Source organism: Pristiophorus japonicus, unplaced genomic scaffold, assembly GCF_044704955.1.
Source record: "Pristiophorus japonicus isolate sPriJap1 unplaced genomic scaffold, sPriJap1.hap1 HAP1_SCAFFOLD_1210, whole genome shotgun sequence".
NCBI lineage: Eukaryota > Metazoa > Chordata > Chondrichthyes > Pristiophoridae > Pristiophorus > Pristiophorus japonicus.
Window position 1 is genome coordinate 1 of NW_027250874.1, and position 17,809 is coordinate 17,809.

At 51.3% G+C, this 17,809-nt stretch overlaps 2 protein-coding genes across 3 annotated transcripts in view; one reads left to right on the forward strand and one right to left on the reverse strand.

Moving 5' to 3' along the window:
• Positions 1-619: 619 nt before the first annotated feature.
• Positions 620-8,403, forward strand: LOC139242086 (protein MTSS 1-like; the record flags this gene model as incomplete). The annotated part of the gene is made up of 3 exons (XM_070870232.1): positions 620-782; positions 1,836-1,862; positions 5,599-8,403. Coding segments are annotated over 3 exons (909 nt in total), but the record flags the coding sequence as incomplete, so codon positions are not given.
• Positions 8,404-14,278: 5,875 nt separating this feature from the next.
• LOC139242085 (CMP-N-acetylneuraminate-beta-galactosamide-alpha-2,3-sialyltransferase 2-like) overlaps positions 14,279-17,809 on the reverse strand; it is a 70,539-nt gene continuing 67,008 nt past the window's right edge. For both annotated transcript variants that reach the window (XM_070870230.1, XM_070870231.1), the window contains 2 exons: positions 17,632-17,751; positions 14,279-14,930 (listed from right to left, as the gene is read on the reverse strand). In XM_070870230.1, coding sequence (XP_070726331.1) covers positions 14,748-14,930; positions 17,632-17,751 — 303 coding nt within the window. In that variant the 3' untranslated portion in view covers positions 14,279-14,747. The remainder of the gene's footprint in view (positions 14,931-17,631; positions 17,752-17,809) is intronic.

Below are 17,809 nucleotides of genomic sequence, written 5' to 3' on the forward strand. Positions count from 1 at the left end.
GTTGCCATGCCCCGCTCCTGCTGGGGGGGAGGGGAGGAGGGCGATGATGTCGGGGGGGGGGGGGGAGGGGGGCGATGATGTCGGGGGGGGGGGAGGGCGATGATGTCGGGGGGGGGGGGGAGGAGGGCGATGATGTCGGGGTGGGGGGAGGAGGGCGATGATGTCGGGGGGGGGGAGGAGGGCGATGATGTCGGGGGGGGGGGGAGGAGGGCGATGATGTCGGGGGGGGGGGGAGGAGGGCGATGATGTCGGGGGGGGGGGGAGGAGGGCGATGATGTCGGGGGGGGGGGGGAGTAGGGCGATGATGTCGGGGGGGGGGGGGAGTAGGGCGATGATGTCGGGGGGGGGGGGGAGGAGGGCGATGATGTCGGGGGGGGGGGGAGGAGGGCGATGATGTCGGGGGGGGGGGGGAGTAGGGCGATGATGTCGGGGGGGGGGGGGAGTAGGGCGATGATGTCGGGGGGGGGAGGGGGAATTGCCTTTCCCGGTGCGCCGAGGCGACCGATGGTTTAGCCTCGGGGTATTTTGGTTGGTGCCAGTTCTCACTGCTCCCAGCCGGTTGGGCGGTCGGTGCCCATAGGGTTAATCCCGCGCCCGCTGATTGCTGTGTGTTCTGCAGCCACAGGTTGGAGAGATGAGCGCTCGGGAGCATCTTGCCTTAGCCCTGAGTCAGGGAAACCTGGACACCCAGAGGAGCAGTCACGACTCTCTGCATTGTTCCAGTGGATACAGCACTCAGACCACCACTCCGTCCTGCTCCGAGGATACCCTCCCCTCTCAGGGTAAGTGGCATCGGGCCGGTTTGGCAATTCGAGCCATCAAACGCTGACGGGAAATAATTGAACAGGAGCTGGAAACAGCACAGATATATTTCAGGAAGGAAGAATGGCTGGCTGGCATCCCATGAACGATCAGGGGGATTGCGTCAGATTTGAAATGACAAAAAACAACCCTTTGTGGGTGAGACGGCAGATGTAAATAATATAGAAAAGTTGCAGAAAGATTGGGCCCTTCATCTCAGTGCTAGCTCTTTACTTGAGCAATCCCAAACTAATCCCACCACCGCGCTCTCTCCCCATGGCCCTGTATCAATCCCAAACTAATCCCACCACCGCACTCTCTCCCCATGGCCCTGTATTAATCCCAAACTATTAAGAACCTAAGAAACAGGAGTAGGCTACCTGGCCCCTCGAGCCTGCTCCGCCATTCAATACGATCATGGCTGATCTGATCATGGACGCAACTCCACTTCCCCGCCCACTCCCCATAACCCCTTATCCCCTTATCGTTTAAGAAACTATTTCTGTCTTAAATTTATTCAATGTCCTGGCTTCCACAGCTCCCACTGCCCGCTCTCTCCCCATAGCCCTCTATCAATCCCAAACTAATCCCACTGCCCCGCTCTCTCCCCATAGCCCTGTATCAATCCCAAACTAATCCCACTGCCCCACACTCTCCCCATAGCCCTCTATCAATCCCAAACTAATCCCACTGCCCCGCTCTCTCCCCATAGCCCTGTATCAATCCCAAACTAATCCCACTGCCCCGCACTCTCCCCATAGCCCTCTATCAATCCCAAACTAATCCCACTGCCCCGCTCTCTCCCCATAGCCCTCTATCAATCCCAAACTAATCCCACTGCCCCGCTCTCTCCCCATAGCCCTGTATCAATCCCAAACTAATCCCACTGCCCCGCACTCCCCATGGGTATAGTGTATCAGGGTTCCCATAACAACACCTTTTAGCTGGAGGAGTTGTGATGTGTTGGGAAGTACTGGGGAGGTATTTGTGATGTTTCGCTGATGTGGATATGAATTTCTGGTTGTTTTTTACAGCAGTGAAGAGGGAGCAGTCCCTGATTGGTGAGTTTATAAAAATTATTTGTCAATCATTTTTTTTAAAAAGACACTGATTAATTCTTGAAAAGTGAATGAGACAGCACAGTGGGGCAGGCGGAATGTTTAAGGGGTTAAATTAGGAACAACAGAAAAGTGCAAATCCCTGAGAGTCCATGATCTCTGGGAATGTTGATGTGAAGCAATTGTCGGGTGTAGAGCAATTCAGAAGTGCTCCCACACGTCATCGTGCCTGTCCCTCAGTACTGCCCCTCCGACAGTGCGGCACTCCCTCAGTACTGACCCTCCGACAGTGCGGGGCTCCCTCAGTACTGCCCCTCCGACAGTGCAGGGCTCCCTCAGTACTGCCCCTCCGACAGTGCAGCACTCCCTCAGTACTGCCCCTCCGACAGTGCGGCTCTCCCTCAGTACTGACCCTCCGACAGTGCGGGGCTCCCTCAGTACTGCCCCTCCGACAGTGCAGCACTCCCTCAGTACTGCCCCTCCGACAGTGCGGCTCTCCCTCAGTACTGCCCCTCCGACAGTGCAGCGCTCCCTCAGTACTGCCCCTCCGACAGTGCAGCACTCCCTCAGTACTGCCCCTCCGACAGTGCGGCTCTCCCTCAGTACTGATACTGTGACACAGCAGCTATGAAAACGTTTGGAATTCCCCATGAATACTAACACACTCCCAGAGACCCTTTCCCAATCGCACAGAGTGATGCTGTTGCTGCTAACACACTACAGAAACATAATGTGTCAGTAAGTCGATTAATGCAGGAAGATTGTCGAGTGCAGACCTGTGCAGACACTGTGTCTGAGCTGTGTTCTTGAACTCCCCCACAGATTGTCAGCATGCACGAGCCGCAGTTTGAAAACTCTGTGTTTCACAGGGTTGAGCTCGTATCACGGTTTGGTAAACTGCATTTGAATGAAATTCGTAGAATCATAGAAATTTGCAGCATGGAAGGAGGCCATTCGGCCCATCGTGTCCGTGCCAGCCGACCATGAGCTACCCAGCCTAATCCCACTTTCCAGCTCTGGGTCCGTAGCTCTGTAGGTTACAGCACTTCAGGTGCACATCCAAGTACTTTTTAAATGTGGTGAGGGTTTCTGCCTCTACCACCCTTTCCGGCCGTGAGTTCCAGACCCCTACCACCCTCTGGGTGAAAGAATTTCCCCTCAAATCCCCTCTAAACCGCCTACCAATTACTTTAAATCTCTGCCCCTTTGTTATTGACCCCTCTGCTAAAGGAAACATGTCCTTCCTATCCACTCTATCCAGACCCCTCATAATTTTATACATCTTAATAAGGTCTCCCCTCAGCCTCGTCTGTTCCAAAGAAAACAACCCCAGCCTATCCAATCTTTCCTCATAGCTAAATTTCTCCAGTCCAGGCAACATACTCGTAAATCTCCTCTGCACCCTCTCCAGTGCAATCACATCTTTCCTGTAATGTGGTGACCAGAACTGCACGCAGTACTCCAGCTGCGGCCTAACCAGTGTTTTATACAGTTCAAGCATAACCTCCCTGCTCTTGTATTCCATGCCTCGGCCAATAAAGGCAAGTATTCCGTATGACTTCTTAACCAACTTATCTACCTGTCCTGCTATTTTCAGGGATCTGTGGACCTGCACTCCCAGGTCCCTCTGTTCCTCTACACTTCTCAGTGTCCTACCATTTAATGTGTATTCCCTTTCTTGTTAGTCCTCCCCAAATGCATTACCTCACACCTCTCTGGATTAAATTCCATTTGCCACTGTTCTGTCCACCTGACCAGTTCATCGATATCTTCCTGCAGTCTACAGCTTTCTTCTTCATTATCAACCACACAGCCAATTTTTGCATCATCTGCAAACTTCTTAATCATCCCCACTACATTCAAGTCTAAATCAAAAAGCAAGGGTCCCAGTACTGAGCCCTGCGGAACCCCTTCCAGTCACAAAAACGCCCAGCAACCATTACCCTTTGCTTCCTGCCTCAGACAATTTTGGATCCAACTTGTCACTTTGCCCTGGATCCCAGGGGCTTTTACTTTTGTGACCAGTCTGCCATGTGGGACCGTATCAAAAGCTTTGCTAAAATCCATTTACACTACATCATACACACTGCCCTCATCAACCCTTCTGGTTACCGCCTCGAAAAATTCAATCAATTAATCAGACATGATCTTCTCTTAACAAATCCGTGCTGACTGTCCTTGATTAATCTGTGTCTTTCTAAATGAAGATTTATCCTGTCCCTCAGAATTTTCTCCAATAATTTTTCCACCACCGAGGTTAGGCTGACTGGCCTGTAATTACTCGGTCTATCCCTTTCTCCCTTTTTAAACAAAGGTACAACGTTAGCAGTCCTCCAGTCCTCCGGTACCACGCCTGTAGCCAGAGAGGATTGGAAAATGATGGTCAGAGCCTCTGCTATTTCCTTTCTTGCTTCTCTTAACAGCCTGGGATTCATTTGATTCGGGCCTTGGGATTTATCCACTTTCAAAGATGCTAAACCCCTTAATACTTCCTCTCTCACTGTTTATTTAATCTAATAGTTCACATTTCCTCTCCGATTGCAATATCCGCATTGCCGCCTCTTTTGTGAAAACAGACGCAAAGTATTCATTAAGAACAATACCCACATCTTCCGCCTCCACACACACATTACCCTCATGGTCACTAATAGGCCCTACCCTTTCTCTAGTTATCCTCCTGCTCTTAATGTATTTATAAACATCTTTGAGTTTTCCTTAATTTTACTTGCCAAAATGTTTTCATGCTCTCTCTGCTTTCCTAATCTTTTTAATTTCACCCCAGCACTTTCTATATACCTGTAAGGTTTCTGCAGTATTGAGCCCTCAGTATCTGTCATAAGCTTCCCTTTTTTACTTTATCCTACATTGTAAGACCGTAGACATCCAGGGGGTTCTAGATTTGTTAGTCCCACCATTTTTCTTTAAGGGAACGTACTTGCTCTGAACCCTCACTATCTCCTTGAAGGCCTCCCACTGCTATGACATTGATTTACCTTCAAGTTTCAAGTCCACTTTGGCTAAATCCCATCTCAGCTTAGTAAAATTGGCTTTTCCCCAATTGAGAACATTTACTCCTGGTCTACCCTTGTCCTTTTCCATAACTACCCTAAATCTAACTGAATTATGATCACTAGCACCTAAATGCTCTCCAACTGATAACCCTTCCACCTGCCCAAGCTTCATTCCTAAAACTAAGTCCAGAACCGCGCCCTCTCTCATTGGGCTTGCTATGCATTAGCTAAAAAAGTTCTCCTGCATGCATTTTAGGAATTCTGCACCCTCTATACCTTTCACACTAATTTTGTCCCAGTTAATATTCAGGTAGTTGAAATCCCCTACTATTACTGCCCTGTAGTTTTTGCATTTCTCAGAAATTTGCCTGCATATTTGCTCTTCTATCTCCCTCTGACTGTTTAGGGGTCTATAGTACCCTCCCAGCAGTGTGATCGCCCATTTTTTGCTCTTCAGTAAGACCCATATAGCCTGGTTTGATGTCCCCTTTAACATATCCCTCATCACTGCTGTAATTGTTTTTTTAATCAATACTGTGACACCCCCCCCTCCTTTTTTACCCCCCTCTCTCCTGTCTGAAAACCCTGTAACCAGGAATGTTGAGCTGCCACACCTGCCCTTCTTTCCGCTGCTCTCCGTTTGTTACTGACTGCCCTGATCGTGTTCGGGATTTATTTCAGTATGTGGCTGCGTGTGTTTCCATATTAACTCCTGTTCCCTGTGTTAGTGGCGGATTACGATTACATCTCCCTGCACGGAGAGCAGCAGCTGAGTGATCAGATCGACTTTGATAAATCGTCCACCATTCCCAGGAACAGCGACATCAGCCAGAACTACAGGAAGATGTTCCAGGTGAAACGACCAGCTTCCACCGTCAGCCTGTTGGTTGACCCTGAGCCCATGATGGTATCTCACGTGGCAACCATACGCCGGAAACCTTCCAGCAAGCCCACGTTCCGGCGTGGCACCATCAGCGGCGTGCCCATCCCCATCCGGACTCCGGTGGTGCCAGCCCCTGGGCCCCCCGTGTCCAGCAAACCGATGGGATTGGTGGTGTCGCGGACTGGCAGCGAGGAGTGTGTCAGTCTGCAGGGTGGCCAGACCAGCTTGGTGCAGAGGAAGCACGGCATCTGCAGTTCGACACAGAGCCTGAGCACGGCCCACCACCCCGGCTACGCGCTGGTCCCAGACAAACCGCTCCTGGTCAGCAGCCTGCAGCGCTCTGCCCCCAACCTGCAGAATGACCGAGAGTCAGTGCCCGCGGGGAATGGACTGGCTCCACACCTGGGCACCACCGCGGCTGCCCACAGGACTGGCGGGGTCGATGATGTCACTGCCACCCCCTCACCAACCGAGGGCGGGGAGGATGTTTTGTCCATGATTCGCCGGGGGGTCAAACTGAGAAAGACTTTGACCAACGACCGCTCTGCCCCAAAGATTATTTAAAATATCCTGAAATTTACTGACAGAGGGGCGACTGCACACGTCAATATCCATCGCTCTGTCCTCTCACTCTTTCTTCTTCTGCCTTTTATTATAAAACTGGTTGCAGTTCCTTCGCTGGTCGTTCTTGGGTTGAACTGTTCCCAGTGCGAAATATCAGCAGCAGCCTGACACCTCCCAGCTCTCCTGATGGAGCCGAAATCCATCCTGGTGTGCTCCTGCCGGGAGGAGATGGGGATTGAGTCATAGACCCGGGGTGGGAGTCCGCTGATCTTAGCCTGACAGCAGTGAGGGGGGCGCGGGGTAATATTGACCTCAGCGCCCTAGGTTAGAGATGGAAAATCAGGTCGGGTTCCCGCTCCTGGTTGCTGCCCAGTGACCCCCTCGCTCCGCTGGGAAACATGCGCGTGTGGATATCGGTCTGGGCAATATCACTAACCATTGAAGCACAGCCAAAACCACTCGTCTCTGCTCACCGTGGGGGTAGGGCTTCCATGGAACGATACCCCAGCCCAAGTCAATGCTGTCAGGAGAGACTGGGGAGAAATTCGGGCGGAGGTTGGAGACCCTCCAAATGATAAAACAAAATTATACTTATTCCTCGCAGCAATCGTCACTGCCAGGAGTCGGATCTGTTCATTCGGTGCGTGTTTTGAGGTGAAGGGCATGGAAATAATTTTGCGATGACACTTCAGGGGATGTGCTCAGGATTTCGAACGTGATGCTTTTTACAAAGTACTTGTTTTAAGTTCCTGCGAGTTTATAAAGGGCTGTTCCCTTGGGAATCGGTGTAAAGGGAGACGATTGGCCCTCCCACACGAACCCCAACACTTGTATGTGTTCGCTTGTAAACCTGCAAGGTTTAAAAAAACTGCACGGATGATGGGCACTACAGATTTATTTTTTTCCTCGTGAATCTTAACAACATCGAAAGATATTTATTTGTGTCAAAATTGTAAAAGCTTGTGTGTGTGGAATGGGTTCATGCAGATATTGCCGTTAATTACCCACCAATCATTGGAGCAAAGGCTTTAAATGGTAAAGAATATAGTTTGTATATGTTAGTTTTTAATTCCCTTTTACATTTTACCTTTCCTGCTGGTGCCTCTCCCACAGCTTTTGTAGTTCTGGCTTCTGAAGTGCTGAGGATGGGCATGTGTGAGGTCAACCTTTCATAAATCTCTTGGTTTAAGTGGGCAGCATTTAAAAATTGTCAAAGAATCCAAATTTTATCGGGGTATTAGAGTTCGTTAGTTAGCTTGGCAACGTGAGCAGTCCGTTGAACAATAAATTATTCTAAAATTAAAGATTTAGCAACAATTGCCTCTTGCCTGTAAGTTTTGAACATTGACAAATTTCTGTAATTGATGCTGAAGCTGTGTGGACTGCGATGGTATAAATCTGGTGCCCCCTGACGCATGTCAAATAATCTTTCCCGATTCACTCAATCAAAGTTCATTGTCTCTCCTGAGACCCACAGTGTGAATTGTGGAAGGATTGGTAAAAGCGTTGATAAAATAGCTCACCTTCGGGCTGCGGCCTGTATGTAGAGCTGACTGTCGAAGGGTGAGGTTGTCCCGAGTTGTGGGAGGTAGGAGAGTCAGTGAAGAGCTGTTCCAGGCATGGTGTGATGGTCACACCTGGGAGAGCCGCAGTTAGCCGTGTTTAGGCGAGGTGAGCACATCTCTGTGCTGTGACCATCACTCTCCCCACAGGAAGCCGCTTCAGGACCAATGTTTTCCATAATCAGTTTTCTTATAAAAGGAGGGACTGTTGATTCTATATTGATGCCTTGACTATATTTGTGCTAATAGATTGGCGTTTGCTTTAAGATCATGCCATGGCTTTGGTGTTGCCCCAGTCTGCCCCCCTCCCCCAGGATCCCAATCTGCCCTCTCTCCCCCTGCCCCCCCGGATTCCAGTCTGTCCCCCCCCCCACCCCCACCCCCAGGATCCCAGTCTGCCCTCTCTCCCCCTGCTCCCCCCGGATCCCAGTCTGTCCCCCTCCCCCCCCGGATCCCAGTCTGTCCCCCCTCCCCCCCCGGATCCCAGTCTGCCCTCTCTCCCCCTGCTCCCCCCGGATCCCAGTCTGTCCCCCCTCCCCCCCCGGATCCCAGTCTGTCCCCTCCCCCCTCCCTTCCCCAGGATCCCAGTCTGCCCTCTCTCCCCCTGCCCCCCCCGGATCCCAGTCTGCCCTCTCTCCCCCTGGCCCCCCCCGGATCCCAGTCTGCCCTCTCTCTCCCTGCCCCCCCAATCCCAGTCTGTCTCCCTCCCCCGGATCCCAGTCTGCCCTCTCTCCCCCTGCCCCCCCCGGATCCCAGTCTGTCCCCTCCCCCCTCCCTTCCCCAGGATCCCAGTCTGCCCTCTCTCCCCCTGCCCCCCCCGGATCCCAGTCTGCCCTCTCTCCCCCTGCCCCCCCGGATCCCAGTCTGTTCCCCCCCCACCCCCTCCCCCCCCGGATCCCAGTCTGCCCTCTCTCCCCTTGCCCCCCCCCGGATCCCAGTCTGCCCTCTCTCCCCCTGCCCCCCCGGATCCCAGTCTGTCCTCCCCCCCCCGGATCCCAGTCTGCCCTCTCTCCCCCTGCCCCCCCGGATCCCAGTCTGTTCCCCCCCCACCCCCTCCCCCCCCGGATCCCAGTCTGCCCTCTCTCCCCCTGCCCCCCCGGATCCCAGTCTGTCCTCCCCCCCCGGATCCCAGTCTGCCCTCTCTCCCCTTGCCCCCCCCCGGATCCCAGTCTGCCCTCTCTCCCCCTGCCCCCCCCTGGATCCCAGTCTGCCCTCTCTCCCCTTGCCCCCCCCGGATCCCAGTCTGCCCTCTCTCCCCCTGCCCCCCCCTGATCCCAGTCTGCCCCCTCTCCCCCTGTCCCCCCGGATCCCAGTCTGCCCCCTCTCCCCCTGTCCCCCCGGATCCCAGTCTGTCCTCTCTCCCCCTGCCCCCCCCGGATCCCAGTCTGTCTCCCTCCCCCCCCCGGATCCCAGTCTGTCCCCCTCTCCACCAGGATGCCCTCTTTCCCCCCCCCCCTGTCCAGCCTCCAGCCATTCCCTGCCCACCTGGTCACCTGCTCTCGCTCACCCTGTCTGGCCTGACATTCTTTCCTCACATCTGCTGCCTTGATGTCTCTGAAAGTGCCTCTTCCTGGTAAATGTGCCAATTTCAACCCTCAAAAAAACCATTTGCATTTTGAATGGTTTGAACAAATACTCAACACGAATATCTTTGCCCTGGGGACCGTCAGTCTCTGCGACTTCCTGCCCAAACAGCAGAGTAAAGGTAGGAAGATCCACTCCAGACTGACCTCCCCAAACCTGGGTCCAACACTGGGAACGACATAAACCTCGCCCCCTGCCCTCACTGCTCCAACCGAGTCACCAAACTAAATACACCAATACTTGCATTTTTTTTTACATTTTTATATTGGGGAGAGAGGGGCTTATTTATGGTGAAAATTGATTGGCCCACATGTGTTTGCTTTTCAATCGCACACTGCATGCTGCCATTTGATAAATGAATCTTCGATGGGGAGCAAACGTTAGTAAATGTGATCACAAAAGACCAGGCCGTTCCAGCTCTAGTTACCCGTCTCAGTCATGCTCATCTCAGTTTTGAAAATTTCAATTGAACCCCAGAATCCAAAAATTTTGGGGGAGAGAGTTCCAGATTCCCAGCACCCTTTGTGTGAAGAAGTGCTTCCTGACATCACCCTGAACGGCCGGGCTCGAATGTTAAGGTTCTGCCCCTTGTTCTGGGCTCCCCCTCCAGAGGGAATAGTTTCTCTCGATCGACACCATCGAATCTCTATGATTTTAAACACCTGAAACACCTCAACCGGTGAAACTCCAGAGAAACACCAAGCTTTTTTTTTTTAAAGAGTGCATTTGTGTACAGCGTTTTAAACCTTCCAATCAGAAAGGTGCAACGTTGCCCCAGCTGGTCTGGGACCGAGCAAAGGCCCAGAGATGACCAATCCCCCCCGTGGGCTGATTTAATTGGAGCAATATTTGCCCTTCACAATAATAAAAACATTCAAACCCCTGCCACATAGTGAGCACAGAGCTCTCAGCCAGCATCTGCTCTCCACTTCCCCAGTGTCCAGCTCAGGGCCTGAGGGAAGGTTCTTCATGAACTTCTCCTGATTCCCCAAAGATTATCGAGCAAGATTGCGGAATATTCATCCATCCTCAGGCTCCACCATCCACCCCAGGCTAGCAATGATGTGTCCTCCCCACTCACTCCTGCAATCTTCGATGATGTCCAACTCTATCTCCAGACGGATTTCTCCATTTCTGATCAAAGTTGAAACTCAGCTTTTCTCCCACATTAAGGCCAGAATTTAGTTCCTGTTGACCCGTTCACTGATACTAAAATCTCCCGCAATCTCAAACTATGACAGCTTCTGCAGCTTGTATTGTGCTGGTTGTAAATTGTGTTGTCAGTAACTTTGTGGTGAATCGAAATCTCTTCAACCTCACCCTCAGTCCAATCTCGATTGGTCTCCAACCTCGCCCTCAGTCCAACCTCACCCTCAGTCCAACCTCACCCTCAGTCCAACCTCGATCAGCACTGGCTGAAGCATTACCAACTTCAGGAAAATGTTTGGCAAAAGTGTTTCAGGGAAAGCCAAGAGTGAGGCCAAGCCTCATCGAGCAGGACTAGTGAAAGGATGAATGACTCAAGTTATATTAGCAGACACTGCTTGGGATTTGAGAGCCTGCAGATTGTAGCAGGAAGGGAGATAGTGAGGGAGGTGTTGAGGCAGAGGAAGTCAAAGGAGGGAGGGAAGGAGAAAGTGAACGGAAGGGTCGGAAAACCATTTCAAGACAAATATTATTTTGGAAGGTTGTGAGTCTGAGCAGTGGGGGGAGGGAGTCAACTAAACACATTAATAAATCAAAGTGTGTTATCGAATCCTTTGTGTATGATGCCAGTGTAATTAAAGTGTCAAACTCTCTCATGGAGCGAATGTCCCTTTAAGAAATGTTAATTGCACTCTGCTTGTTAACATTCAGCAGTAACTCCCAGAAGGCGGATTGGTGAGCAAGTGGCGATGGCCTTGGGAGGGGTTCAGTAAAGGTATAGATGTCCGTGCTCTGTGATTTGCGGCTCAGCTTAACTCAGTAGTGTACAGTTCTCAAAAGCAAAATTGAAATATTTATCAGGTGTAGAACGAAAGTAGTGATTGGAATAAAAGCACAAGCTGGAAATGGGTGCCGTGGTTTGAACCCTGAACCCTGATTCCAATCCAGCCCAGACTGGCGGAGTGAACCTGTCGGCTGGTTGGAAGGACTGTGTGAGGTGAATTGGGCAGGGTGACCTTCAGCACTGGGCCTCACTGCCACCTGTTTATAGTCTGTGAGAGGGAGCAATAGAGAAGTGACTTTGGAGAGAATACAAGGGGCAGTGGGAAAGCCTCTGCTATTCTGAGGTGTTGTGGCGGGAGCTCGACTCTCTGTCTAACTACTTTATACTCAATCAGGGGGTGTTTGATACTGACACAACCAGCCAAAAGTGACAGTGTTTCATTCCCACCACTGGCGCTCTGACCTCGATAAGCACAAAAAGATACACAGGAGTATTTTTGCATAATCATTGCACTTTAGAACAGAAACTGATTTAATTGGGGATAGAGGAATTGTCGGAGCCTTTTCTAAAATGCCAGACTTTGGGCGACTGTGTGAGTGCTCGAGTGACAATTCGCAGACTGTTCCACCTCGCTGTGTGGGGAGCGAAAATACTCAGCATTTTTATTTGACAGATTTTCATAAAGCATTTTTCTTCCAGATTGTTGAATACTGAATATTAAATGTTTACTAAAAGTTAAATGATTTAAAGAGACAGTATTCCTTTTTATACAAATTGAACCAAAATTCTGGAGTAGGGTCTGTGAGCAGAGCAGCCCTTGATCCACCTGCACCGGATAAAGCTTTAAAAGTTCATAGTTTGATTTTTTTAAATCAAATTCTCAGGATTTATATTAATATTACACTAATACAATATGAAACCGTTAGATCTTTGTGGCCAGGCAGTTAATTGTGAATTATAAATCTGCCTGAGTAGATAGCCAGTTTGCTGTTGGGATTGTAAAGGGTATCTCGAGCCTCAGTCCCCCCCATAGGCCGGGACCCTCCCTGCAAGTGTCCGAAGGTGGAACTTTGATAGTCAGCCTTGGGTGTGAGGCCGATACAATCTCTCCCTCCGAGTCGCTTCAGTTCTTTTATCGTCTCCCGTTGGGGCCCTGTTCCCTTTGGGCCGTGCCCTTGGGGCAGGTTGAGAAGTAGATAACTTCATTCCAGCTCGTTCCCTGTGCCTAGCCCACCCCCCAGGACCATCCAAAGCCTAGAGCTGTTCAAGAGCCACCCACTCGGCTGGTTCTCCAACCGGACCTTCATTCCCTCCCCCCCGCCCGAAGATGGGACAATCCCGGATTCCAGAGTCTGGCAGCTCAATGGCCGGTGATCAGGCACTAGGCTTCAGCGAGCTACTCTGGCGAGTGAACTTCTCTGGGGGGTTTCCCCAAACGGTCTGAATTCCCTCTCAACTTTTTGCGAGAAATCATTTGTTTTGATACTCACCCTCTTAAAAGGCTGTGATACTTGCGGTGATGTGGCTCACCTGGTTATGTGACCAAGTGTCTCTGGTCCTGGGAGAATTTAATCTGCACCGGAGGCTCCTTTAAAACACACAATGAAAGGATTCCATTGAAATATGCCAACGGGTTTGGACTAAAGGCAACTCCCGAAGGTGCGAGAGTTAGTTGTACCCAGGAGTGGAGGTAGTGATGGCTCCTCACAGGAGAGCAGGCCGATATTGCTTGGTGTAAAGCGATGTGAAATCATTGCCCTGCCAGTTGTGTCTGTAGCGAGTGTTCACAGCTGCCCATTCCAGCTTGCTTCTCCGTTGAGCCCTTCCGCAGTAGAGTAATTGGCCTGTTTGGGGATCTCCCAGGGAGACTGGGGGCTTTATTCCAATCACACTTCCCACTGTGACCGCCTGCACTCCTCCAGGCAAAGAATCGGGATCTCATTCTGATCCCAATCGGCTGAAAATGGCTCAATGGTTTCTTGATCTGCAATGATTTGTTTTCTGAGAGTTTGTAATACATTTCTCAGCATGATGACCAAAATGGATGCTGTCTCTTTAAGACCTGTTGCTGCCGTTCTATTTGATTGTTGGCTAGTTTGAGAGTTGAGCTCTCTCTATTTTTCCTTCATTGTATAATATAAGGATTCTAGTAATATTTTTGTTTTCTTTGTAGTGACTGCTGCAGCCTTAAATTAAAGGAATAAGGGGGAAAGTTGTCCTGACTTGTTTGTGTCTTTCCTTGAGAACCAACATGCATTTTAGTCTCCCAGCCCAACAAAGTCTCCCCAGACACCTGCTCATTCAGAATTTAACATCATGTGTATCTGATGTTTATATCATGTATATTTTGAACTCAGTGGGGTGAGTTGATATTCCACAAGTGACACATTCTTATCAAATTCTTGTTTTATCAAAGGCTTATTTTAAGTCAGTTAATGCCCAGATCCACAAGTTTACAAGACAGGAGGCCATTCTGCCCATTGTCTGTGTTCCTGGGGTGACTATCCCGGGGGGGGGGGGCATGTATTCCGGGGGGAGAGGGGGTCGTGTATCCTGGGGGGCTGTGTCTCCCGGGGGGGGGGGAGGGGAGGGGGGGTCGTATATTGAGGCTGGGGGAAGGCACGTGTATCCTGGGGGCGGAGGGGGGGTCGTGTATCCTGGGGGGGAGGGCACGTGTATCCTGAGGGGGAGGGCACGTGTATCCTGAGGGGGAGGGGCTTCGTGTATCCCGGAGGGCACGTGTATCCCGGGGGGGAGGGGGGGTTCGTGTATCCTGGGGGGCAGGGCACGTGTATCCTGAGGGGGAGGGCACGTGTATCCCGGGGGGAAGGGGGGGTCGTGTATCCCGGAGGGCACGTGTATCCCGGGGGGGAGGGGGGTCGTGTATCCTGGGGGGGAGGGCACGTGTATCCTGAGGGGGAGGGCACGTGTATCCCGGGGGGGAGGGGGGGTCGTGTATCCCGGAGGGCACGTGTATCCCGGGGGGGAGGGGGGTCGTGTATCCCGGGGGGAGGAGGGGTCGTGTATTGAGGTGTGTGTGGGGAGGGGGGGTGGTGAGGAGGAGTGTATCGAGGGGGTTGTGTGCGGTGGATTTTAGCGACTCATTTATTGTATAAAACTTTTTGAGAGGTGAGACTAAATAGAAACTCCTGTCACTATGATTCTCAAAAACCATCAGCTCATCGTAAAATATTCCACTGGAGGCTTGCCCGGCCCACAGTGGGAGAAAGTAATTGGCTCCATCAGTCTTCAGTTCTCCGTCCCACTGTTCTGATTGGTCCAATCCCAGTAATGAAACGGTGAATAATGTGAATTGCTGATGGGACGAAAGGATTGAAATGGCCATTGCTGAGTTCAGGGAGATCTCCTGCCCCTGTACAGATTGATTTTCCCAATGTTTGCTAAGTGGCTGATGATGTGACTCTCGAAGCTGGCGTTGTGCACTCCTGTGAGACGGAAAGCTCCGGCTAGCCGGTTATTCTCCCAATAGTGGTGCCAGTTCCCCTTCGTGTCCCCACCGTAGCCAAACACCGACAGCTGTGGGTTAGAGCAAGGGGGTTAATGACATCAGTATCGTCAGTGGGAACATGCCACCTTCCTGCTCTGTGCACCTCTCCACAGAGGGAGGGAGGCAAGGGGGACAACACCCTCACAAAAGCCCCGGGATATACGGGGAGTCCTGGGCCGTGTATCCCGAGGGAGCAAGGACATGTATCTGGGGCAATAAGCCGGGGGCAGATCTCTGCACAATGCCATTTACTGCACTGGGGCCAGGACCAGGACCTGCCCAGCCCGCGATCTGATCCAGAGACACTTGTACCAACCTGTTACTGAGTTCGCAAAATGGACAATGCAAAGAAAGGTCTGCATTTATACTGCAGCTTATCAGTGTTTACAGCACAGTAACAGGCTAACCGGCCCGTGCCGGGGTTTATGCTCCACACCAGTCTACTCCCGCCCCATCGTTATTCCTTTCTCGTGTGTTTATCTGGCTTTCCCTTAAATGCATCGAGGCTCTTTGCCTCCATGCTCTTTATGGTAGTAAGTTCTACATTCTCAACAAGTTTCTCTTGAATTCCCTGTTTTATGACCCCTAGTTTTGAACTCCCCCAACTAATGGCAACATCTTCTTTATGTCTGTAATGTATTTGCTTCATGGGTTCTTTGCTTAAGATTTCATAGCAACACATAGCAAAAGGTTTAACAATCACACTGCATGTTACTGTTTCATTCACTAGGCTCGCAACTGCATACCTCATCGTGGATGACCTCGACCCAACTGGCTGGGGTTTTATTGAGTCTTGAGAACATCACATGACTGACTAATCCACTCACAATCCAACAGCTCGACAACTATTTTGTGAGCATACTCACAGGTGCATACATTACAACGTCTACCATGTCAAACCCCTTCAGAATGTTAAAGACCTCTATCAGGCCCAGAGTAAAGAGCCCCAATCCCAGATCTTCAGCAGCTGAGGTTTTTTAATTCATTCCAGGGTTGTGGGCATTGCTGGCAAGGCCGGCATTTATTGCCCATCCCTAATTGCCCCTTGAAAAGGTGGTGGTGAGCCGCCTTGAACCGCTGCAGTCCGTGTGGTGAAGGTGCTCCCACAGTGCTGTTGGGGTCAAAATCCTGGAACTCCCTCCCTGTGATGATGAAGGAACGGCCGATATATTTCCAGTCAGGAAATATATGCTGGGTGGTCCCTACAGTTTTATTCTTATTGTTTCTTGTAGCAGTTCGTTACAACTGAGCTGGGCCATTTCAGAGCGCAGTATAGAGTCAACCAGATGCCGTGGGTCTGGAGTCACATATAGGCCAGACCGGGTAAGGACGGCAGATTTCCTTCCGTAAAGGACATTAGTGAGCCGGATGGGTTTTTCCGCCAATCCGGTAGTTCCATGGTCACCATTACTGACACTGGCTTTTTATTCCAGGTTTATTTGATTAACTGAATTTAAATTCCCCAGCTGCCATGGTGGGATTTGAACTCATGTCTCTGAATCATTTGTCCAGGGTCGACTCCAGTCCCGAGCCTGTAATCTAGCCTGACACTGGGAGGGGTAGCCTGTAATCTAGCCTGACACTGGGAGGGGTAGCCTGTAATCTAGCCTGACACTGGGAGGGGTAGCATGTAATCTAGCCTGACACTGGGAGGGGTAGTCTGTAATCTAGCCTGACACTGGGAGGGGTAGCCTGTAATCTAGCCTGACACTGGGAGGGGTAGCCTGTAATCTAGCCTGACACTGGGAGGGGTAACCTGTAATCTAGCCTGACACTGGGAGGGGTAGCCTGTAATCTAGCCTGACACTGGGAGGGGTAGCCTGTAATCTAGCCTGACACTGGGAGGGGTAGCCTGTAATCTAGCCTGACACTGGGAGGGGTAGCCTGTAATCTAGCCTGACACTGGGAGGGGTAGCCTGTAATCTAGCCTGACACTGGGAGGGGTAGCCTGTAATCTAGCCTGACACTGGGAGGGGTAGCCTGTAATCTAGCCTGACACTGGGAGGGGTAGCCTGTAATCTAGCCTGACACTGGAAGGGGTAGCCTGTAATCTAGCCTGACACTGGGAGGGGTAGCCTGTAATCTAGCCTGACACTGGGATTGGTAGCCTGTAATCTAGCCTGACACTGGGAGGGGTAGCCTGTAATCTAGCCTGACACTGGGAGGGGTAGCCTGTAATCTAGCCTGACACTGGGATTGGTAGCCTGTAATCTAGCCTGACACTGGGAGGGGTAGCCTGTAATCTAGCCTGACACTGCGAGGGGTAGCCTGTAATCTAGCCTGACACTGCGAGGGGTAGCCTGTAATCTAGCCTGACATTGGGAGGGGTAGCCTGTAATCTAGCCTGACACTGGGAGGGGTAGCCTGTAATCTAGCCTGACACTGGGAGGGGTAGCCTGTAATCTAGCCTGACACTGGGAGGGGTAGCCTGTAATCTAGCCTGACACTGGAAGGGGTAGCCTGTAATCTAGCCTGACACTGGGAGGGGTAGCCTGTAATCTAGCCTGACACTGGGATTGGTAGCCTGTAATCTAGCCTGACACTGGGAGGGGTAGCCTGTAATCTAGCCTGACACTGGGAGGGGTAGCCTGTAATCTAGCCTGACACTGGGAGGGGTAGCCCTCAGGACCCCTCGGAGGATGTTCTCCAGGATTACTAGTCCAGTAACACAACCACCATGCTATCGCTCCTGTGCTGTGCGTGGGCTGCTGAAGGAATCTCTGCTCTTACCTGATCACACATGTGAAGCCCAAAGATCAGTGCCAACATCCCAGTTGAAGGATATCTCCCATGGTGTTCGGTCCATTCATCGTGGATATACTTGAAAAAGGTTGGATGAAAGATGACTACCTGGTGGGATAGTAATGTGAGATATTATAGTCGGGCCTGATGGGATAGACTTGCATTT